Genomic DNA, 26,110 nt, shown 5'->3' with positions numbered 1-26,110 from the left:
CACCACATTCACACACTATTATTATTATACATTTATATAGCTCTGACATTTCACAGTGCTGTACAAAGATTACGGAACCATTTTCACCAGTCTCTGCATGCACCAGAGGAACTTACACTCTAATGTCCCCACCACAGTCATACATTCTCATCATATATTTTTATAGCTCTGACATTCCACAGTGCTGTACAGATGTGTCTGATCCATTCCCATCATCTCTGCACCAGTGGTGCTTAATGTCCTCACCACAACCACACACTATTATTATTACTGTATACACTTATATAGCTCTGGCATATTCTACAGTGCTGTCTAGAGATCACTGAACCATTCTCATCAGTCTCTGCACAAAAGGAGCTGCTTGACCCCCCCCCCCCCCCCCCAAGCACTCTATACGTAACAATTGATATGGCGCAACAAAACCTGCCAAGGTCATCTACTGTATTAGAGGTGCAAGAAGTGGATGGGGAACAGTTTTTTAATGATTACTACTATTCAAAGCATCTATAGAAGTAATTACTACCACCACAGGACCAATAAACAGCTTATACTGTGCAAATAGGGGGGGAAAGACACCTCTTCCTCCCTATTTGTGCATAATACACCCTCGTACATAACCTGTTCGGAGGGTAGGTGACAGTATACCCGTGGCTGCCTCCAAGGTGGACTTCTGTCTCCGTTTTTTTCAAGAGAGCGACCACATCCGGGTCCTTCCTTAGTGTACAGCGATCACTTATCCATTCTCATCAGTCTCTGCAACAGAGGCGCTTACACTCTAATCTCCTCACCACAGTCACACACTTATTATCATTATTATACATTTATATGGCTCTGACATATTCCACAGCACTGTACAGAGATTACTGACCCCTTCCTCAGTGCTGTACAGAGATCACTCATCCATTCTCATCAGTGTCTGCACCAGAGAAGCTTACACTCTAATGTCCTTACCACAGTCACACACTATAGTATTATTATTATTATACATTTATATAGCTCTGACTTATATACCACAGTGCTGTACGGAGACCACTGATCCATTCCCATCAGTCTCTGCACCAGAGGAGCTCACACTCTAATGCACTCATCACAGTCATACACATTTGATATAATATACAGTAATCCTTCTTTATGAATGCTCTCTATAGTTCTGCATTACTTATTAATAAGTGTCAATTTTTAATGAGCGTTTTATTAAACTGGTCCAGTCGAAACTTCTTCTGCGTATCTACTTAAAGTAAACCAGATTATCAGCCTTGGTAACAGGCTGAGTCACGTCAGTCCAGGACTACTGTGCATGCGCACAAGACCCCGACTGGACCTGATTGAGCCAGTTACTGGGGCTGATTGCGGCTGAACGTCAGACCGCGGGAGGAAGACATGGGACTCAGACGTGCTTATGGGGCGGGAGGAAGCCCCGGGTGTTTACTCTGGTACACTGTAATTACAAATGAAGCGCCTCCATGCATGCAATGTGTCTTACCTTCCTAAATTCCTTCACTGCAGGGAGAGGAAGAGTGTCTAGAAGGACAGAAGGCTCAAGAGGTGAACAATGTGATGGAAGGTCAGAAGGTCCCACTCCATGATCAGGTAGAAGCTCCGTGGATAACCCATAGTAATCATGTCACATATGGTCTAAATATGTTATCTGCATTCTTTTCTGTCTTACCCCTTATATGTTTAGGATGGGATCCTGACTGACTTCAATATTCTTGTCAAAGAAGAGTTCAAAGAGGAAGATGAGGAAGACGTGGATGACATTGATTATTTAGAAGGACAAAAGGACCACCACAAGGATGCCATGACAGTGAATCAGACACCCCTCACATCATCAGGTAAGAGGAGACCTCCATGTCTTGTAAAGGCGACATGAGTACGGAGGGTACACATAGATCCCCCATCATCTGATAAACTCAGAGACAATGTATTCAGTCAGTGTGTGTTTCCTACAGATAGATCCAGTAACAGAGACCCCACAGAAAGATGTACAAGTCTACTTTATTCGAGAGATTGTCCACAGGAAGATCACTCCATCCTTCACCATGATCAGGTAGGTTCTACAACTCAAAAGCAACTTGAAAGTGAAAGTATATTCTTCATTGTTTCCTGATTATTGCTGTTGATCTTATTTTTAAAATGTTGTTTTCGTTATTGTGTGAGTTTAGGTTGAAGAAATGACTGATAAGAAACTTAAATTTAAAGAAGAAGAAGAAGAAGAGACCTATGTGATGGGTGATCAGACAATTATGGTAGCGGGTGGAAAGATGAGGAGAATGAAAGAGGAGGAATTTGGTGTAAATATTGGCCAAGGTGAGTCATAAACTTGAAATAAGGGTAACGCCATACATCAGCTCCAGTAAAGGAATCATTGCCTGGTAAAACACGCCTGCCATTTTTTGTGGTATTTCTCTATCCTCCTAACAGAATTGTGTCCACAGGCTAGAAAATAGAGAATTGCAATTGTGATTCCCGAGTACTGAGGTGTGGAAAGCCAAGCTGTTTTGTTCCACCATATGCAGATACAATACTGAACACCATATGAAAATTCCATCTCCTTGTCATAAGTATAACATCATAGTACCAACAAAGTAGGGGGAGATACTGTACACTATATGAAAGTTCCATCTCCATTCCTCAGTATCTCCAACAAATAAGGGGGAGATACTGTACACCAAATGAAAGGTCCATCTTCATTCTACAGTATAACATTATAGTACCAACAAATGAGGAGGAGATACTGTACACCATATGATAGGCCCATCTCCATTCCTCAGTATAACATCATAGCACCAACAAATGAGGAGGAGATACTGTACACCATATGAAAGGCCCATCTCCATTCCTCAGTATAACATCATAGTACCAACAAATGAGGAGGAGATACTGTACACCATATGAAAGGCCCATCTCCATTCCTCAGTATAACATAGCACCAACAAATGAGGAGGAGGTACTGTACACCATATGAAAGGCCCATCTCCATTCCTCAGTATAACATCATAGTACCAACAAATGAGGAGGAGATACTGTACACCATATGAAAGGTCCATCTCCATTCCTCAGTATAACATCATAGCACTAACAAATGAGGCGGAGATACTGTACACCATATGAAAGGCCTATCTCCATTCCTCAGTATAACATCATAGTACCAACAAATGAGGAGGAGATACTGTACACCATATGAAAGTCTCATCTCCATTCCTCAGTATAACATCAGAATACCAACAAATGAGGAGGAGATACTGTACACTATATGAAAGTTCCATCTCCATTCCTCAGTATCTCCAACAAATGAGGAGGAGATACTGTACACCATATGAGAGGCCCATCTCCATTCCTCAGTATAACATCATATTACCAACACATGAGGAGGAGATACTGTACACCATATGAAAGGCCCATCTCCATTCCTCAGTATAACATCATAGTACCAACAAATGGGGAGGAGATACTGTACACCATATGAAAGGCCCATCTCCATTCCTCAGTATAACATCATAGTACCAACAAATGAGGAGGAGATAATGTACACCATATGAAAGGCCCATCTCCATTCCTCGGTATAACATCATAGCACCAACAAATGAGGAGGAGATACTGTACACCATATGAAAGGCCTATCTCCTTTCCTCAGTATAACATCATAGCACCAACAAATGAGGAGATACTGTACACCATATGAAAGGCCCATCTCCATTCCTCAGTATAACATCATAGTACCAACAAATGAGGAGATACTGTACACCATATGAAAGGTCCATCTCCATTCCTCAGTATAACATCATAGCACCAACAAATGAGGCGGAGATACTGTACACCATATGAAAGGCCTATCTCCATTCCTCAGTATAACGTCATAGTACCAACAAATGAGGAGGAGATACTGTACACCATATGAAAGTCTCATCTCCATTCCTCAGTATAACATCAAAATACCAACAAATGAGGAGGAGATACTGTACACTATATGAAAGTTCCATCTCCATTCCTCAGTATCTCCAACAAATGAGGAGGAGATACTGTACACCATATGAGAGGCCCATCTCCATTCCTCAGTATAACATCATATTACCAACACATGAGGAGGAGATACTGTACACCATATGAAAGGCCCATCTCCATTCCTCACTATAACATCATAGCACCAACAAATGAGGAGGAGATAATGTACACCATATGAAAGGCCCATCTCCATTCCTCAGTATAACATCATAGTACCAACAAATGAGGAGGAGATAATGTACACCATATGAAAGGCCCATCTCCATTCCTCGGTATACCATCATAGTACCAACAAATGAGGAGGAGATAATGTACACCATATGAAAGGCCCATCTCCATTCCTCAGTATAACATCATAGCACCAACAAATGAGGAGGAGATATTGTACACCATATGAAAGTTCCATCTCCATTCCTCAGTATCTCCAACAAATGAGGAGGAGATACTGTACACCATATGAAAGGCCCATCCCCATTCCTCAGTATAACATCATAGTACCAACAAATGAGGAGGAGATACTGTACACCATATGAAAGGCCCATCTCCATTCCTCAGTATAACATCATAGCACCAACAAATTAGGAGGAGATACTGTACACCACATGAAAGGCCTATCTCCATTCCTCAGTATAACATCATAGTACCAACAAATGAGGAGGAGATACTGTACACTATATGAAAGTTCCATCTCCATTCCTCAGTATCTCCAACAAATGAGGAGGAGATACTGTACACCATATGAGAGGCCCATCTCCATTCCTCAGTATAACATCATATTACCAACACATGAGGAGGAGATACTGTACACCATATGAAAGGCCCATCTCCATTTCTCAGTATAACATCATAGTACCAACAAATGAGGAGGAGATACTGTACACTATATGAAAGTTCCATCTCCATTCCTCAGTATCTCCAACAAATGAGGAGGAGATACTGTACACCATATGAGAGGCCCATCTCCATTCCTCAGTATAACATCATATTACCAACACATGAGGAGGAGATACTGTACACCATATGAAAGGCCCATCTCCATTCCTCAGTATAACATCATAGTACCAACAAATGAGGAGGAGATAATGTACACCATATGAAAAGCCCATCTCCATTCCTCGGTATAACATCATAGCACCAACAAATGAGGAGGAGATACTGTACACCATATGAAAGGCCTATCTCCATTCCTCAGTATAACATCATAGCACCAACAAATGAGGAGATACTGTACACCATATGAAAGGCCCATTTCCATTCCTCAGTATAACATCATAGTACCAACAAATGAGGAGATACTGTACACCATATGAAAGGTCCATCTCCATTCCTCAGTATAACATCATAGCACCAACAAATGAGGCGGAGATACTGTACACCATATGAAAGGCCTATCTCCATTCCTCAGTATAACATCATAGTACCAACAAATGAGGAGGAGATACTGTACACCATATGAAAGTCTCATCTCCATTCCTCAGTATAACATCAGAATACCAACAAATGAGGAGGAGATACTGTACACTATATGAAAGTTCCATCTCCATTCCTCAGTATCTCCAACAAATGAGGAGGAGATACTGTACACCATATGAGAGGCCCATCTCCATTCCTCAGTATAACATCATATTACCAACACATGAGGAGGAGATACTGTACACCATATGAAAGGCCCATCTCTATTCCTCACTATAACATCATAGCACCAACAAATGAGGAGGAGATAATGTACACCATATGAAAGGCCCATCTCCATTCCTCAGTATAACATCATAGTACCAACAAATGAGGAGGAGATAATGTACACCATATGAAAGGCCCATCTCCATTCCTCGGTATAACATCATAGTACCAACAAATGAGGAGGAGATAATGTACACCATATGAAAGGCCCATCTCCATTCCTCAGTATAACATCATAGCACCAACAAATGAGGAGGAGATCTTGTACACCATATGAAAGGCCCATCTCCATTCCTCAGTATAACATCATAGTACCAACAAATGAGGAGGAGATACTGTACACCATATGAAAGGCCCATCTCCATTCCTCAGTATAACATCATAGCACCAACAAATGAGGAGGAGATACTGTACACCACATGAAAGGCCTATCTCCATTCCTCAGTATAACATCATAGTACCAACAAATGAGGGGGAGATACCGTACACCATATGAAAGGCCCATCTCCATTCCTCAGTATAACATCATAGTACCAACAAATGAGGAGGAGATACTGTACACCATATGAAAGGCCCATCTCCATTCCTCAGTATAACATCATAGTACGTATGTGAGAGAATTTCTGGAGGTGTTTAGTGTAGGTTGATAATTAATGAATCATTAGGGCAGAGCCAAGGATGGATAGGTAATTTTAAAGAGATTAATGTTGAGAGATAATTGAAGGGAACCTTAACTGAGAGGGATATGGATGTTTCTTTTTAAACAGTACCAATTGCTTGTCAGTCCTGCTGATCTATTTGGCTGCAGTAGTGGCTGAATCACACACTTGGAACAAGCATGCAGCTAATCCAGTCTGAATTCAGTCAGAGCACCTGATCTGCATGCTTGTTGAGGGGCTACGGCTAAAAGTATTAGAGATACAGGATCTGAAGGAGAGTCAGGCAACTGGTATTATTTTAAAAAGAAAATCCATATCCTTCTCAGTTTATGTTCTCTTTAAATGTGTTAAAGCGGACCTGAACTCAAAACCTCCTCTAAAAGATGAGCAACAGCATAACAACCTTTAATGTAAATATCAGGTTTAAAAGAAAATCAGATCTAATTACCTGGGGCTTCCTCTACCCCTTGGCAGCTTATGTGTCCCTCGCCACAGCGCTGCTCCCAGCCGGTCTCTAGATCTGCTTTTTTTTTTTTTTTAAACCGTTTGATGTTTCCTTTAAAGAAAAATTTTTTTTGTTACAGCTTACAGAACTCCTGCAATAAATCTACAGTGTGTCTACTTTTTGCTTTCATGGAAGCAGACAAAAGGTTAACATCCTGTGTTTACATATTAGCTTTGTCTGCCGATTTTCTGTGCTGACACAGCTGAAAGATTAAATTACACTTGTGGTTACTTACAGGTGAGGGGGTAGTAGGCCGGCTTTTCTCTCTAAAAACACACAGGATGTATTTCTCTATGCTTTCCTTGTGTTCAGGTCCACTTTAATGAGGAGGCCAAGTTGAGGCAGTTTGAGATTAGGTGGGGTGAAGGAGCATGTTACATTAGCAGGTCACAGGTATAATGCAGGCAATTGGGATGTAATCATACATAAATCGGCTGCTAAAGAGTTAAGTAGTCTTGCAAAAGAGGTTTTACCATTACCATCTTTGTCAATATTGCAATCAATCATTAAATGATTTTTTTAATAGTAAAGCTTTCCCAACAGATGGGCGGTATTCTGGGAACCCCTTGGAAGGACATCTTATGTCACGCCCACGTGATGCTGCAGAAGATAATGGCGTCACACAATGTTCTCACGGAGGAAACTCCATTGCTCATCACAAAACCCAAAGAGTTTCCAGTGTGGAAAGATCTTCATGTACCTTAAATCCTGTAGAATCTTCTGGTGGACCATACAAGACTACCTCAGATGTCCATCTTTCAAGCCTGACTAGACAACAAGGCCTGTCCGATCTGGTGGCATCATGTTCTTCACCAGTTAGCACCAGCCTGAAGATCAATAGTGTTTTCCCACATTCAGAATTTGCTCAAAGTTGTGACTCTGAGACATTTCTTGATAAACATCAGTGGACAGATACACATGAGGGTCAGTTTCCACATCCAGAGTGTGGGAAATCAGTTAGGCCGGATTTTGACTCTTCTGCACAGAAAAGAAGTCTCACTCGAGAAAACCGCTGTTCGTGTTCAGTTTGTGATGAATGGTTTTCAGACCTGGAAGGCCTCAAAGTCCATATGAGAGTCCATGCTGGAGAGAGGTTATTTTCCTGTCCACATTGTGGAATGAGTTTCATTAGCAATGAAGACCTTCTAACGCACCAGCAGAGCCATGACGAAATCCTTCCTGTACTTCAGACCCACGTCTGTTCAGAGTGTGGTAAGGGTTTCATGAAGAAAGGAAACCTCCTTAATCACCAAAGAACCCACACCGACGAGCGACCTTTTTCCTGTCCAGAGTGTGGGAAAGGCTTTACTCAGAAGGTAGGCCTGCTTGTACACCAGAGAACCCATACAGCTGACCACCCCTTTACATGTTCCGATTGCGGCAGGAACTTCTCTAAGGAAGGAAACCTCCTTAATCACCAGAAAGCCCACTCTAGGGAGCTGCCATTTTTCTGCTCAGATTGTGGGAAAGGCTTCACTCAGAAAGGGGTCTTCCTTAAACACCAGAGAGTCCATGCTGGTGAGCGGCCTTTCTCATGTTCAGAGTGTGGGAAAAGTTTTATTACAAATGGAGGCCTCCATAAACACAAGAGGCATCACACTGGAGAGCGGCCTTTCTCCTGCTCAGAATGTGGGAAATGTTTTAGCCAGAAAGGAAATCTTCTCATGCATCAGCACAGCCACACTGGCGAGCGGCCATATTCATGTCCTAAGTGTGGGAAATGTTTCAGCCAAAAAGGAGCTCTCCTCATACATCAACGAACCCATAACGATGAAAGGCCTTTTTCCTGTTCAGAGTGTGGCAAACGCTTCAATCGCAAAAGAAGCCTTTTGTTGCACCAGAGATCCCACACAGGAGAGTGTCTTTTCCCTTGTCCAGAGTGTGGGCAATGTTTCACTGATAAAGGGAACCTTCAGGTACACCAGAGGAGCCACACTGGAGAGCGGCCTTTTTCCTGTGCAGAGTGTGGGAAAGGTTTCATTCAAAGTGGAGGCCTTCTCAAGCACCAGAGAATCCACACCGGCGAGAGGCCTTTTCAGTGTTCAGAGTGTGGGAAAGGTTTTATTGAAAAGGCAACCCTTCACATACACCAGAGAAGTCACACAGGTGAGCGTCCCTTTCCATGTTTACAATGTGGGAAGAGGTTCAGAATGAGAGGAGCTCTTGTTACGCACCAGAGATCTCATACAGGCGAGCGGCCATTTTCATGTTCGGAATGTGGGAAAAGTTTCACTGTCAAAGCAAGCCTTCTTATCCACCAGCAAACCCACACCGGCGAGCGGCCTTTTCTGTGTCCTGAGTGTGGAAAGGCTTTCAGCCAAAAAGCAAACCTTCTGAGACACCAGCAGACCCACACTGGCGAACGTCCATTTCCATGTTCAGAGTGTGGGAAATGTTTTTCAACTAAAGGCAATCTTCTGGTACACCAGAGAATGCACACCCACTGATGGTTTTGTTGGAATTTCAGAGTATCAGAATACAACAGCACTGGGGCCGGATACCTCACTACAAGGCCGAGAGTGCCTCACACTTCCGAGATGGGACACGTTCTGTGACTGCTACTCTTCAGTCTTGAAGTCTACTGAATTATTCGTAATGATATGCTTTAAGGACAGTTCAAGCATTTTATTTTTTATGACAGGTTCAGTAACTAATTTTTGATAAAAAAAACTGGGTAAAAATCATATACAACAATGCATTTTGTGGTAAGCAGAGCCATAAAAAAGGTAGATATTAAGAGGTCATTAATATATATTTAAATATTAAACTGTACCTGAGACGATGTAAAAAAGAAAATAATACATACCTGGGGCTTCCTACAGCCCTTTGCAGGCTGATCGTTGCTGATTCTCCACAATGGGTCCCGGTAAGTGAGCCAGTCGGCACAGGTTCAGTCCGGCCACTCACACTGCCATGGCTGGGAGCGTTCTGCACCTGTGCAGAACTTTCCCAGTGGTGGGAGCACGATGGCGCATGCGGGCGTGCTGTGCATGCGCACTCTGCTCTGACTCGTTCACCTACGAGGACCCATAGCGGAGAATCGAGACAGCGGAGGAAGGCAGCAAGGGACCATTCGTCCTGCAGGGGGCTGGAGGAAGCCCCAGGTATGTGTAAATGCTTCTTTTTACATTGTCTCAGGTTCTCTTTAATGCCAGGCAGAAAAAAAGCTTAGAGTGTAAATGATGTGACATAGACAAGTGTATGTACACTGCCAAACATACAAATAACTAGACTGTGTCCTTTTTTTTTTCTTTTTCTGCCTGAAAGAGTTAACCATTTAGATATTTAGCTTCTAAGGGTTACAATGGTTAATTTGCATATATTCAGCAGTGATGCACTGGGAGACATCTCAAACTCACTCCAACCTGAATTATCGCAAATTCTTTCTGTTTTAAAAAAGCAAACTTTTGTTTTCCATTTAGATATGCAAGTGACAGTTGGGATCTAGCGGGACTAAAACGTAACCCTTAACCGTAAAACTCTTTCCTGGCAGAGAACAGATTCTGAGTGGAGGGGATAGCTAGGTAAATCGTTCATATATTTTAGCTCTGGAAAATGGAGAGACTGTGTAGAAGACTGTATCATTCATATGAGACAATACAACAATAAATCTACTCTTTTAGCTTTTAAAAAGAAAATAAAACATGGGCATTCTAAAAATAAAAAAGTCATTTTTGGGAGTAGGAGAACAGATACAATTGTTTATCCCAGCAGTTTATTTTCAATTCCGGTTTCCTTTAAAGTGTAACTCGACTTCTATAATATAAGTAAGGTCAGACTGCACTTCCTCAGCACTATGGCAGCGATATTTCCCAGAAACTCCCTCATTGCTGCCACAGAGCAGAGTCCTTGTTACACATTGTCCACACTTCGGCCGCGGTCACACTGGCAATAAAAACTTTTCGTTTAGTGAAAAAGAATGTATGCAAAGCAATGGGATCCATTCACATTAATCCGTTTTGAATGGATCCATTCGGTCTGTTCCGATAAGTGGAACGTAACTTTGGGTTCTGTAGGACTTTTTTAGATCTGCCAGATGACGCAGATGATGACGGATGATGTTCTCAGTAGGCAGCTTGCCGTGTACATTTTGCAAAATACCTGCTGCTGTCTACTTGGGCCCTCCGCCGCTGCCGCTGTCCATTCAGCCCCCGCACTCTAAGTATACCTTCTGAACAGCATACCTCACTTGCTGCAGATCCTTCCTGCACAGTCCGGTCTGTGTGGCTATCAGACTTGAATTCCAATGAAGCAAGTTCGACCAGCAGTGAAGATTTTCAATTCGTAGTTTTATTCACAAAGATAGTGAATACAAAGCCGTCACCCATTGATGGAATCAGGTGTAAGTATAGCTCTCAAATGCATAAGGCTTTCAGATGCTCACAGCGCTGCACTTGACAAAGAGTGGGAGACCGCTGGAAACGGCGACTGTCCGTTGTGCTATTTTGCCCAGCTGCAATGTAGATACACTCGCTTCCATGTGTATCCTACAGCACTGTGAGCATCTGAGAGCTTTATACATCTGCGCGCTATACTTACACCTGATTCCATCATTGGGTGACGGCTTTGTATTCACTATCTTTGTGAATAAAACTATGAATTGAAAATCTTCACTGCTGGTTGAACTTGCTTCATTGTCCCCTGCACACTAGAAACGCTGGTATACTGATCCCAGGGCCCGAACAGAAGCATTAGGCTACAGTTGGTTTGCAATACACCATTGGAAATCAACCCTCCCCAAGGAGGATTCTCATTGGTTCACTAAATAGTGGACCAATGAAAATCCTCCCTGGTATTCAGGAAGGATTCCCACTGATCTTTTGCAAAAGATGTGAGAGCCTGAGATGCTTCTGATGAGGGTCTAGGATCAGTATTCCAGTGTTTTTAGCATGCAGGGACCCAAACGGAGGGTTGCGGCAGCAGTGGAAGAATGCAGTGACTGGTACAGATGCAAAAAATGCAATGGAAAACCACACAAAAAAACTGATGCCCAATGTATCAGTTGCTGAATCTAATACAGTAGAGTCAGGTTTGATGTTGTTACACAGCATGATGGGAACTGAGAATCTGAAGGGCAGAAGGTAGTTTCTTAGGAGTCAGAGCATCATTGTTGTGAGTGACAATATGCCGCAGTCTGTAAACCCCGCCCCATTCTCAGCCTGAATTAGAGATTCAGGGTCTGTTTGTAGTTTGGCCCTCCTCCTAGATTGCACCACTTGAAATAAGAGCTGGGAACTGGGAGCATATGACCGGACCAATAATACGTACTGTATATGCCTGCTTCATAACAACCAAAATGATTTGCAACAGGACCTGTTAAAGTGAACTTGAAGTAAAAATAAATGTATGAGATAATTATGTGTGTAGATTGGTAACATGGAAATGACTCTCCTACTTTCCTACTTTTATTTCCAGTTGAATGCTTTAATTTGCAAGTTTGCGCATCACACTCACAGATGCAGTTTAGAATCCACACTCTGCCTTTTAAGCTGGAAGAGAAAGTGAAGTAATGACCCTTTGACCCTCCTGTACTTGGGGGCGGAACTGAATATATAAAAAAAAAAAAAAGAAGTGTTTCACTTACCTGGGGCTTCTGCCAGCCCCTTTCAGCCTTCCTGTCCCGTGGTCCTCCACGATCCTCCGTTCTCCCGCCGCCAGCTAGTTTCGTTACCGTCGATGCAGCAACTGCGCCTGCACATCCCGGGTATCTTTATTCGCGTTCCCGCCCGTAATAGCGTCCTTTCTTAGGAACGCAACAAAGATACGCTGGCTCGGGGCACGCAGTTGCCGCATTGACGGTAACAAAACTAGCGGCGACAGGAGAACAGAGGATCGTGGAGGACCGGTGCAGGACAGTAAGGCTGCTAGGGGCTGGTAGAAGCCCCAGGTAAGTGAAACACTTTAAACTTTATTAAAATCATTATATTACTGTTTATCAGCTGTTTTAGCATCTCTTTAATTTTTAAGGAAACTGGACTGAATTGACAAGCTGTTTTTAACTTGTGTTGTAATGTCACTTGAGAGAATTCTTACTAAAGCTACCAAACCACCAAACATTGATTCTTGTGATACCTTTAATGACTGACTGTACATGGTTTATTGCAAGCTTTCGAAACATTACGATTTGTTCATCAGGCATTATACAGAACTGTATCATAACCGTACAATAAGAAGTTTTGAATCACATACAGACTTAAGGTGCGTACATACGCACTACTGCCGCCAACGACGGGTCCGTCAGTCCCTCCCGCTGGGCGGACGTTTAGCCGACAGTAGCACGTGTGCACGTGCTGTCGGTGGACTGCTAAGGCTGTTTCTGAGCGATCCGCTCAGCAGATCGATCAGACACAGCCTTATCAGTCCGCCGAGAGCGCATGTACACATTTTACTGTCGGCTGAACGACCACCCAGCGGGAGGGTCTGACGGACCCGTCGTTGGCGGCAGTAGTGCGTGTGTACGCACCTTTATATATCTTTCTGTAGGCTCAATCTGACATGATGTCACACAGTTGTACCCCCTTTGAAGTGTAAAAAGACTTCCCTAGTCCAATGAACTCTGGCAGGATTTGTCACTACCGATTAAGCACAGCGCGCTCAATAATCAGCTTATCTCTCATCCAGAGAGCAACTACAAACAGTAGTGTTAAAAAGTCAGCCAGTCTAAAGAAAGAAAAAAAAGAAGAAATCTGCAAGGACAGCCAAAGGTATCACTGGAATCAACGTTTGTTGGTTTGATGTCTGCATTTCTGCTTCTCGGCTGACACCGGACCACACTTCACTTACTAAAGCTAGTATTATACTGTATGTCCCGATGTTTATCTCATGTCACATGTCATTTCAGGTACGCTTTAAGCTACTTGTTCTTCTTACATGCCTACCTGTTCTTCTTACATGCATAGATTTTGGCTTTGAAACACCTATTGCTAATGTTCTCAGTTACAAGAGGGTATATTCACTAAATTGCAATGGGCAAAATAGCTTAAGTAAAGTCTTAATGCGCGATGAGCAGAGCATAATGCATTGCCTGTAATTTGTAGCATTCTGCTCTACTCAGCATGCGGTAAGATTTTATGCTCGTTATTTTGCTTACCACAGTTTAGTGAATATACCCCAATGACCACAAAATACATCAGTTTCTTTAGGTTTCTTCATAATACTGAATATTTGGGGACATGTGACAAAATGTTCCCCTACTCCATAACACTACAATGTGGACATACAATGACATAGAAATTTATATTAACGATGCACAGTTTGATTGCATATTAAAATTGTATAACCTAAGTGTACTTTCCTGTTTGTTTACATAAAGTTTTAAAAGTAGCTAACAACAGATGCAGGAGATAACAGCAGGCGCAGCAGATATCACAGAGGGGTGTTTCTCTGACGTGGAAACATTTATATAGAATTCAGGGTGGTTGCAGCCATGTGCAATAGAGGATTGCCCAAACGGGGGGTATAGAGGATTGCCCAAACCGAAACATTGCAAGAGGCTAATCTGATTCAGAAGCTGGCGATTTATTAATCAGATAGCAGTAAATGATCAGACACCTCTTTGGCCTTCTGCATAGCCACACATTAGTTCTCACAAATTCCGGATCTTGTGGACTCACATTTGCTTTATCTTATTCTTCATAGGCAGGTTTTGGGGTTGATTACTGGTACCCAGAATGTACCCCTCCCCGCAAACTCCGCCCCCACCCCCCCCGCCTGAGCTGGGCCGGTGCAGTGTCTGGGGGAAGGCACAAGCTGAGACACCAGAATGTCTACTACAGGCATCCTGCCTTTCACTTTCTACCTCTACCTTTCCCCCACTCTCTTCTATCTCTTTCTCCCACTCTCCTGTCTCTGTCTTATCATCTCTCTCCAACCTTCCTCCCCGCTAAAAAATAAAAATAATCAACATCGTCTCATTCTGCCCATTATGTATTATATAGCATGGACATCTGTAGCACATCTGTAGCACTTTACAGAGTGCATAGTCATGTCACTGACTGTCCTCAGAGGAGGCCACAATCTATTTCTAGCATGGTCATAGTCTGTCTTACCATAATATGATTATTTATAAAGCACAGGCATCTTTACAGCATTTTACAGATTATATAGTCACGTCACAGACTGTCCTCAGAGGAGCTCACAATCTAATCCCTACTATAGTTATACTCTAATGTCCCACCATATTATTATGTTGTGCGTGCCAATCTTTACAAGGAGTATGGATGGACGAAGACCAACTGGAAGACCTAGAAAGAGATGGGCAGAGGAAGTTGACAAAGATGCCAAAGAACTGCTTAAGATACGCAGCTGGAAACAGCCAACAATAGATAGAGATGGAAGGGGCAGAATACTAAAGGAGGCCAAGGCTCAAATTGGGCTGTAGCGCCATCGGACGAGGAGGAGAGACCTTTCAGGAATCCCCCCTTGAAGATACTGGGTTTCTAACACACACCATATAATCTTTAGAAAAATTTCCAGCAATCCGGATCGATAAAAATAGAAAAAAACAGGAAATCCGATCGGATATTTCAGAAGAATGAAAAAAAAAAAAAGCTTTAGATTTTGTCAGGAGATCCGATCAAATTTATTGAATTGCCGTACAATCAGATGATTTTATTGTATCGTGTGTGGCCACCTCGACCGACTGTGGATTCGGAGCAATTTTGGGTACCTGGAGTCAGTGGTTTCGTAAACTGAGGAGTTGGAGGCGGAGGCGGGTGATTTTTGTACCGACTCCAAGGACCTGATTGTAAATAGTTCTACTCAGCAGCTCACTGGAAGTCCCATTCGAGGTGAAAATCTCACAACACACTGAAGTTCAGTTTTATTGTAATGAAATGCATTTAATTTCCTTCCAATTGACCTATTTGGAATTTTATTAGGTAGTAACGTAAATTTTGGACAACAAAACAGTAGCAGTAGGGTATTGTACCGTGTTAGCCATCAGTAAAAGCAAGACGTTTTAAATTAGAATGATGCCATTTATTGGCTAACTTAAAAGAATAAGAGCAAGCAAGCTTTCTGCACAAAAAGAAGAAAAACAAAAGCAAAAAAAGACTGGCACTGTGTTTATGAGGCAAACATGGAGGGATTTCCTGGTACAGGGATGACAGGGTGTCAACCTTCCGTGTGCTCAGAATGCTGAAAAGGATCATCCAATGCATCTAACACTAAAAGATATACCATCCGGCACTACGTTTCATAGGTCCATAGATCTGTCATTTATTGCATCATCAACATTTCAAGCCTTGTATAGGTCCATGCTCAGTGATACTTATATGCAGTTACAGTTCATACCCTGTCCATGTCAGCTGTGGGGCAATGTGGGAGCAGCGGTCCGCCTGCTCCCACATTGCCCCACAGCTGACATGGACAGGGTATGAACTGTAACTGCATATATGTATCAGTGAGCATGGACCTATACAAGGCTTAAAATGTTGATGATGCAATAAATGACAGATCTATGGACCTATGAAACGTAGTGCCGGATGGTATATCTTTTAGTGTTAGATGCAAGCAAGCTTTCGGCTGTTAAGCCTTCATCGGGCTTCAATCCTGTTTGCTTGCAAGCTGATGGAACAGACAGCTATATACATGCAACATCAAAAGGTATGTGGGAGAAACTGGACAAACTCTGTGCAAACGTATGAATGGACACAGGCGCACTATTAACGATACCAAATCTGAACTCCCAGTTGCTACACACTTTCGTTCCAACGGACTCAGCATGTATGATCTTTGTGTCACTGCTCTAAAGGGTGGCTTCAAAACATCAAATGACAGATTAATAGCGGAAATGAAATTTAAAAATTTGTTCAAAACGGTGGACAAAAGCTTGATTAAAGACAAACTTTTTATACTGGTATGAGGCTGATGATATTTAATGCCAAATCTCTTTCTCAGCCTATATAGCTAAACTTGTGAACTCAGAATTTACGATGCCTCTGTAACAGTCTAACTCCCAGGTCTGTGAGGATTGTGTAAACAAAGATTCTTATCTCAGCTAACAACCTCCAACCCCATTTAGATGTTCTGTTTCACTTAAGGCATCTTAATGACATTTATTTATGCTTGAAAAGAATGTTTGTACCCCCTTTTGATGTTGCATGTATAAAGCTGTCTGTTCCATCAGCTTGCAAGCAAACAGGATTGAAGCCCGACAAAGGCTGCAAAGCCGAAAGCTTGCTTACTCTTATTCTTTTAAGTTAGCCAATATCATCCTGATTCAAAACGTCTTGCTTGTACAACAAAAATGAGAGTAAATAAAAAGTCTGGCTAGAAGGCTGCAGGTCCTCTTTCCTCCACAAGATGGAGACCTCATTCACAGCAAATGGAACGCAAAGAGGAAATAGATATCAATGTATATGTGCATAGGAAGTATCAGCTTATAGGGGAAGTGGGAGGAGACCTCATTAGGATTGGCAGCTGCTGCACAGGAGGTAATATTGTTATTATCCGTTATTATTGTTGTTTAGTATATTTACCATATTATTCCTAGATGGATAGGTGTGTGTATAGATAGGTATGGAATAGATAGCCTAGATATGGATGGATAGATAGACTAGATGGGATGGTTGGATAAATCTATAAGTGAATTTGGGGTAGATAAACAGACAGAAGGACAGATAGATACATTGGCCCATATGCAATTCTTTTTTTCCTAGGAGATCATGTTTCATCTTCTCTTTAAAGGACAGGTCTGAGGGAAAAAAAACAAAAAGCAAGATCTACTAACCTGGGGCTTCCTCCATCCCCTGGCTAGTGATCTGTCCCTTGCTGCAGCTCCAGGGTCCCGTCTGTTGCAGATGCTGACTTCGCCAGGTCGGCATCTTCTGCGCCTGCGCACAGCTGTGCCCATACCTCCCAACTTTTTGAGATGAGAAAGAGGGACACTTAAGCACCGCCTCTGCCACACTTGTGATCACGCTCCCGTGGCCTGGAGCGTTCTGCTCCTGCGCACAGCGGTGCCACTTGTGATCACGCTCCCGTGGCCTGGAGCGTTCTGCTCCTGCACACAGCTGTGCCACTTGCGATCACGCTCCCGTGGCCTGGAGCGTTCTGCTCCTGCGCACAGCGGTGCCACTTGTGATCACGCTCCCGTGGCCTGGAGCGTTCTGCTCCTGCACACAGCTATGCCACTTGCGATCACGCTCCCGTGGCCTGGAGCGTTCTACTCCTACGCACAGATGTGCCACTTGCGATCACGCTCCTGTGGCCTGGAGCGTTCTGCTCCTACGCACAGCTGTGCCACTTGCGATCACGCTCCCGTGGCCTGGAGCGTTCTGCTCCTGCGCACAGCGGTGCCACTTGTGATCACGCTCCCGTGGCCTGGAGCGTTCTGCTCCTACGCACAGCTGTGCCACTTGCGATCATGCTCCCGTGGCCTGCAGCGTTCTGCTCCTGAGCAGAACGCTCCCAGCCATGGAAGTATGGCTGCGCATTTGCACAGATGCAAAAGATGCCGACCTGGCAAGGTCAGCATCTGCAACGGAGGGGATCCCAGAGCTGCGGGAGGGACTGATCACTAGCCAGGGGATGGAGGAAGCCCCAGGTAAGCAGATCTTGTTTTTTTTCCTCGGCTGTGTGCTTTAAAATATTTTTTCAGCACTTTGCAATAGAAAAAAATACCATTAAAATTATTTTGAATATCTTCTTGCTTGCTGGTGGTTTAAAATGCATTTTATTTACAAGTTGTGAATATATCACTTAAGAGAAAACTCAGGTGAAAAAGTGAATTGTATATGGCTTGATTCATTAAAGGGAACCTAAACTGAGAAGTATATGGATTGTTCCTTTTAGAATAATACCAGTTGCCTGACTCTCCTGCTGATCCTGTGTCTCTAATACTTTTAGCCACAGCCCCTCAACAGGCATGCAGATCAGGTGCTCGGACTGAAGTCAGACTGGATTAGCTGCATGCTTGTTGCAGGTGTGTGATTCAACCACTATTGCAGCAAAAAAGATCATCAGGATTGCCAAGCGACTGGTATTGTTTAAAAGGAAACATCCATATCCCTCTCAGTTAAGGTTCCCTTTAAGCTTATCACGCTAGAACAGCGCAAGATAATTCTTAATGCATGCGTTAATTAAATTAGCACTTCACTAGCATCATGGCCACATTTAGTTGCGCTAATTAAATTAACGTGTGCAATAAGAATTAACGTGCACTGTTTCAGTGCGATAAACTTAATGAATCAAGCCCACAGAGAGATATGAGATGGATGGATTTATAGGACAACTCTCTAAAGCCTGTTACGCTTTAAATCTTATCTGAGTGAGTGATCAGATCAATATTCATGTCTGACATCGATTGGGTATAGACTAAAGCTAGCATACACACGTATCCAATTTTTTTCTAATTGGGATCAGTTTTCTGATTGGATGTTGATTGAAAATGAATCAAAACGGCATACACACAAAGCAATACCCAGTATTTCCTTCAATATTTTCCAGCATGTCTGATGTGCTTCCAATTGAGAAAAAGATTGATTTTTAGCTTAGGATCGCACACTGGCAATATGTAGGCTGTATATATTTTTGCCCAATCAGCTAATTTTCTCGATCAAAAGTAGGATCTGAATTGAAAATTGAATGGTGTGTACCAGGCCAAACACTCCCCCACTCTATCTAGCCTAAGAAATAAAAACAGAAAAAGTTCCTGTAATAATATATTGATGAATGAATTGTGTATTCAGGACAGGTCACATGACCACATCACTGAGGATGGAGGTGGACTGGAGTCATATGACCGAAAGGGTGTTCAGCCTCGCCCTGGAGGTCATTTACCTGCTGACCGGAGAGGTGAGAATGTTTTTGACAAGTCACATGACATCGCTCATCTCTCTTTATTTCATAACGTTTTTATTCTCTTTTATTACACAAATTACATACAATACATATCACAGGTCCCCTCCTATTACACCCAGTGGCGTAGCTAAGGAGCTGTGGACCCCAATGCATGTTTTACAATGGGGCCTCCCAAGCACTCTATGCATAACAATTGATATGGTGCACCAAGAACTGCCAATGGCAACTACAGTGTCAGAGGTGCAAGAAGGGGATGGGGAACAGCTTGTTAATGATTACCACTATTCAAAGTATATATAGAAGTGATTATTATGAGCACAGGACCCATAGAGAGCTAATACTGCAGTTGAGGGAGGGCCTCTCTGGCTCAAGGGCCCCGATGCGGTCGCAACCCCTATTGCTACGCCCCTGATTGCACCCCACCACCTACCCTGAGGTTGCTCATCTCTATTAATAAAATACACATGCGGCTAGAGGGTTGAGGAGGATTCTAGGAGCTCACATAAGATCACTCTTATCTCCATTAATAAAACAGGATTCTGGGAGGACAAATAACATTTCTATTGCAATTTCCCCCTGGTGGACTCAAAGCGCTTGAGCTGCAGTCACTAGGGCATGCTCAGTGGACAGTAGCAGTGTCAGGGAGTCTTGCCCAACTAAATAGCCCTTACTGAATAGGTGCTGGCTGAACAGGAAGAGCTGAGAAAGATTACATTATCCAGCCATTATTAGGATATGTGAGGAGGATTCTGGGAGATCATATAACAGCACTCTTCTCGCTGATATTAAAATACATATCTGACTAGAGAGGTGAGGAGGAATCAAAACGGTCATAGGTGGATTTGTGGAAGTTCTTGTGACATTATTGTTGGTCTAATGGCCTTTTTTAAACAGATTCCACCTCCAGTCAAACCTGGCGGTCATGTGACTATTATAGTTCCTTCACGGCACTCTGTGATGCCCAAGAAAAACAGAAAGCAAAAGATTCTGGAAGCCATCAGGAAGATGATGGAGCTGCTGGTGGGAGAGGTGAGCGTTGCTGGGAATTATGGGACATTTATCCATTAAGCAGAAGGAATGTCTGTTCCATACTGAGTCTCTGCTCCTTTGCAAAAGGATAGTGAAGGTGGCGGATGCTCTTTGTACATAGTGAAGCTGTAGGTGACAAGATGAAACCTTCAGATGTGCTTAGATGAAATTAAACTTTTTAATAAGATTCTGCATGATGACAGTTAATACAAATGGTTTTTCAGCGCCATTGCAGACTTGTCCTATTCACTTATTGCTAGAGAAATGGAAGAGAGCTGGCAGGCACTCGGTTCAGCTGTATTTAAGCAATAGGGATAGCCAGTACATCCACCCAGAGACAACTATGTGCTCAAGATTGTTGTAGTAGAGTGCATAACTTCCAAAAAGGCCAGAAAAAGTCTGTCACTATATTTTAAAAGCAAAATAGTGTGGTACAATAAACAGCAAGTTGATACATATTTGTAGTAAAAAAAAAAACTGAATGATCAGAGTTGTAGCAAAACTGTACAGTGTCCATGCATACCTGGGTGGTTGGAAGGTGGCTCTATGGTTCCACCAGCAATTCCTAGTAAATCATTAAAATACTTCCCCAACAGTTGTTTCACCATATTGGTTTTGGAAACTTGCCCAGTGAGACTTCATGGATCTGGAGAATTGATACACAGCATGTGAGGGCCTCAAAGTGCTTTCTAATAACCTAATAATGCTAAATTCTTGTATATGTCCTTCTTCCCTGTTTTGTTTCTCATTGCCAGAAATGCCCTGCATTTCAGGAGGAGGAGAACCCTGTGGTGGAAGATCAGAAGACTCAATCCTGTTATCAGGTATAAACTCCATGGATAAACTGCAGTATGCTACAATGTTATGATCTATATACCAGTTGCCTTGTTACTATTATTAATTGTTTGTTTTTAATGTCAGGGGAGAAGCATCACTGATATCAATATAATTGTTAAAGACGAGATCAAAGATGAGGAGGAGGAAGTGGAAATAGAAAATTATCAGGATATAGAAGAAAACAAGGACACCATGATGGAAAATCAGCCGGCCCTCACATCACTGGGTAAGAGGAGACTTTAATTTCTTGTATGGAGGGTCCACCTAGATTCCCCATCACTTTATAATCACATGGAGATAATGTATTCAGTCAACGTGTGTGTGTTTCCTACAGATGGATCTAGTAACAGAAACCCACCAGAGAGATGTACAGGTTCTCTTTATTCCCAGGATTGTCCACAGGAAGATCACACCGTCCCCCACCATTATCAGGTAGGTGAATCTGAGGAGGGTGTAGAGATCAGATCCCATTTTGAATGACACTGTATTGTTCTTCGTGAACTTTATTATGCCATTTTTACATTTTTTTTTATCAAATTATGGCCTTAGACTGAAGAACATGCTGATATAAAGCATAACTTTAAAGTGGAAGAAGCAGCGACACATGTGATGAGTGATCAGCAGCCTACAGAAGAGGATGAAATGACGGGGACAGTGAAAAAGGAAGAATGTTCTTTGGATATTGGAACAGGTAACTAATGTTTAATAACGAAGCATAGTATATCTCCAATACACAGTATATAACTCTAAGTTCAAGTCTTGCAGCATTGATGGGATTTCAGGAGACCTTCAGATCATTATGTAATATGAACAACTTGCAAAATGAGGACTATAGTTATGGAGTCAGGATTAAGTTATAGTACAAATAAGGAGGAGATATGATACACCATATGAATTACCCACTTCTATTCCTCAGTATAACATCATAGCACCAATAAATGAGGAGGAGATATACACCATATGAAAGGCCCATCTCCATTCCTCAGTATAACATCATAGCACCAACAAATGAGGAGGAGATACTGTACACCATATGAAAGGCCCATCTCCATTCCTCAGTATAACATCATAGCACCAACAAATGAGGAGGAGATTCTGTACACCATATGGAAGGTCCATCTCCATTCCTCAGTATAATATCATAGTACCAACAAATGAGGAGGAGATACTGTACACCCTAGGTTCTCAACGTGTGGTACGCGTACCCCAGGGGGTACTTCTGATGGTTCCAGGGGGTACTCGGGCTTGATATACTTAACCAAGAATAACAAATTTAGAGTTACAGAAAATGATACCTCTTATTTAAACAACACCAAATTAGTGTTTTAGCAAATTAAAAGCAATAGTAGATGCTTGGAAATAGCTTAGAATCAATTATTATATACTACGATTAAATATATATTTGTCAAGGGGTACTTGTGATAATGTTTACTATGCCAGGGGGTACTTGGTGAGTACAGGGTTTTAAAAGGGGTACATACCAATAAAATGTTGAGAAACACTGCTGTACACCATATGAAAGGCCCATCTCCATCCCTTAGTATAACATCATAGTACCAACAAATGAGGAGGAGATACTGTATACCGTATTAAAGGCCCATCTCCATTCCTCAGTATAACATCATAGCACCAACAAATGAGGAGGAGATACTGTACACCATATGAAAGGCCCATCTCCATTCCTCAGTATAACATCATAGCTCCAACAAATGAGAAGCAGATACTGTGCACCATATGAAAGGCCCATCTCCATTCCTCAGTGTAACATCATAGTGCCAACAAATGAGGAGGAGATACTGTACACCATATGAAAGGCCCATCTCCATTCCTCAGTATAACATCATAGTACCAACAAATGAGGAGGAGATACTGTACATCATATGAAAGTCCCATCTCCATTCCTCAGTATAACATCATAGCACCAACAAATAAGGGGGAGATACTGTACACCATATGAAAGGCCCATCTCCATTCCTCAGTATAATGTCATAGTACCAACAAATGAGGAGCAGATACTGTACACCATATGAAAGGCCCATCTCCATTCCTCAGTATAACATAGTGCCAACAAATGAGAAGGAGATACTGTACACCATATGAAAGGCCCATCTCCATCCCTCAGTATAACATCTTACCTCCATCTCCATTTATATGACAGTGATTCCATTGTTGTGTACAATGTGTCATGGGTGGCTGGATTTTGCATTTAATTGTATTGCTCTTTTCTTGAAGTTACTGTATGATGGCTTTACCTTTAATAGTTCAGCTCTGTAATGCTACTGACATAATTATATATTTCCTGCTTAGAAGACATAGAAATTATACATATTTTGAACATTATAATTTCTCCATCAGATGGACAGTACAAGGGGAACCTCTCCAAGGAAAACTTGATGGCACATCCAGATGATGCTGCAGAAGACAACGGCGACACGCAATCTTCTCCCGTTCCTGGAAGCACCCATCACAGAGGTCACAGTGCAGATAGAGGAACATCTCCCTCTAGTGGTGAGGAAGCTTCTGATGAGTCACGTGTTACTCCAGATATCCTTCTTCCATCTCCGCACACATCATCTGACAATTCTGTTCTGGAGGGATCTTGTGCTACATTACATAGCTCCACTCTTATGAATAATAAGCTCTTTGCCTCTGAATCATCTCAAGCTGAACATCAGAAGACCAACACACATGAGGATACCCATTTAAGTACTGAGGGTGGGAAATCATTAAGGATGGAGACAGTATCATTTAACCACCAGAGAGTTTACTCTGAAGAAAAGCCCTTCTTCTCATGTTCAAAATGCAGCAGATGTTTTTCAGATGCAGAAAGTCTTGCTGATCATTTGAAGGTCCACACTGAGAAGAAGCTGTTTTCCTGTCCACAGTGTAGATTAGGCTTTGTCAGAAAAGGAGACCTTTTTAAACACCAGATAAGTCACATAGATTGGCCACCTTTTCTGTGTTTGGAGTGTGGTAAATCTTTTACCGAGAAGGGAGAATTTCTGAAACATCGTCGAATCCACACCCACACATGCTCAGAGTGTGGGAAAGGTTTCATTAAAAAAGGTGACCTTCTGAAGCACCGCAGAACTCACACTGGTGAGCGGCCTTTTTCCTGTTCAGAGTGTGGGAAATGTTTCATGCAGAAAGGACACCTCCTTGAACACCAGCAGATTCATTCTGGCGAACGTCCTTTTTCTTGTTCAGATTGTGGAAAATGTTTTGCTCGGAAAGGAACCCTTGTGGTACACCAGAGAAGTCACATGGCTGAGCGTCCTCTGTCCTGTTCAGAGTGTGGGAAAGGTTTCACAGAGAAAGGAGGCCTTCTCAAACACCAGAGAACCCATACTGGTGAGCGTCCTTTTTCATGTTTAGAGTGTGGGAAATCCTTTGTTCAAAAAGGACACCTCCTCAAGCACCAGAGAACTCACACTGGTGAGCGTCCCTTCTCCTGTGCAGAGTGTGGCAGATGTTTTACCGATAAAAGAATCCTCCTAATTCACCAAAGAACTCACACAGGTGAACGCCCATTTCCATGTTCAGAGTGTGGGAAGTGTTTTGCTGATCAAGGAACTCTTCACACACACCAGAGAAGTCACACTGGCGAGCGACCTTTTTCATGTTCAGAGTGTGGGAAACGATACAGTAAGAAAAGAGACCTTGTGAGGCACCAGAGAAAGCACACAGGCGTGCGACCGTTCTCTTGTTCAGAATGTGGGAAAGGGTTCTCTGGGAAAGTAGCATTTCTTAGACACCAGAGGAGCCATGCTGGTGAAGTGTCTGTTTTGTGTTCAGAGTGTGGGAAATGTTTTACAAGTGAAAAAAATCTAATGGCACACCAGAAGTTGCATGCCTCCTGATGCTGTATGCAAGCAGTGTGGTGGTTTTTCATCATCTAAACTGTTCCCTGAGTGATTTGGACAAGGAAGAGCTCATTTAACTTTAGAGTTGTGACTGATTGTGCAACTGTTAGTCTTTTGGACTCTTGTCATTATTATGTAAACACAATCTATAGTGTTTTTGTGTCTGTATTTAGGACATATTAAAACCATAAGAAATATCCTATAACCCTATTGTTCAGTACAGAGATTTCTCATCTGAACTACACTGCATTAATCAGCCCATTATAACAAGATTTCTAATTGCATAACAGGAAAGAAATGTTTTAAATGACATATCACACTGAATTCGAAAATGTCCCTCTTCTCTTCAGTCAAAGCAGAAAACCGAGAGCCCAAAATAGTGTAGTATGTATTGAATCAAGGAGGATTAATGAAATGCAAGTATTATACTTACAAACATGGGTTACCGCTTAGGCAACCACTGTACAGGCAGGTAGGGTGATTAGGCCTGTCCCTACTCAGGACTAAGATGTCTCTCTCTGTAGATAGGAGAAAAAAGGGTGTACCACCCTTCCACCAAGGGTGGAAAACTTTATATAAAGGTGTACAGAGGCGCCAGAAGAGTAAAATATACTAAAACGTTTAAAATATTCAGGTGGCGGTGGTGGACCTGCCACACCAAAACAGACACGATGCTGTTATGCAGGAGAACAGAGGCGCCAAAAGGATAAAAGGAAGCTAAATGAGCT

General features: G+C 42.5%; 1 protein-coding gene across 1 annotated transcript; it reads left to right on the top strand.

The window, feature by feature from the left end:
• Positions 1-2,243: 2,243 nt before the first annotated feature.
• On the top strand, positions 2,244-25,587 carry LOC137534894 (oocyte zinc finger protein XlCOF6-like). The gene is made up of 8 exons (XM_068256582.1): positions 2,244-2,310; positions 19,542-19,647; positions 20,548-20,682; positions 21,438-21,506; positions 21,604-21,745; positions 21,854-21,951; positions 22,069-22,210; positions 23,875-25,587. The coding sequence occupies exons 2-8, from the start codon at positions 19,552-19,554 to the stop codon at positions 25,377-25,379; spliced, it is 2,187 nt and encodes a 728-aa protein (XP_068112683.1). The 5' UTR covers positions 2,244-2,310; positions 19,542-19,551; the 3' UTR covers positions 25,380-25,587.
• The last annotated feature ends 523 nt before the right edge of the window (positions 25,588-26,110 follow it).

Source organism: Hyperolius riggenbachi, chromosome 10 (assembly GCF_040937935.1).
Source record: "Hyperolius riggenbachi isolate aHypRig1 chromosome 10, aHypRig1.pri, whole genome shotgun sequence".
Lineage (NCBI taxonomy): Eukaryota > Metazoa > Chordata > Amphibia > Anura > Hyperoliidae > Hyperolius > Hyperolius riggenbachi.
This window is presented reverse-complemented; position numbering and strand designations above follow the sequence as displayed.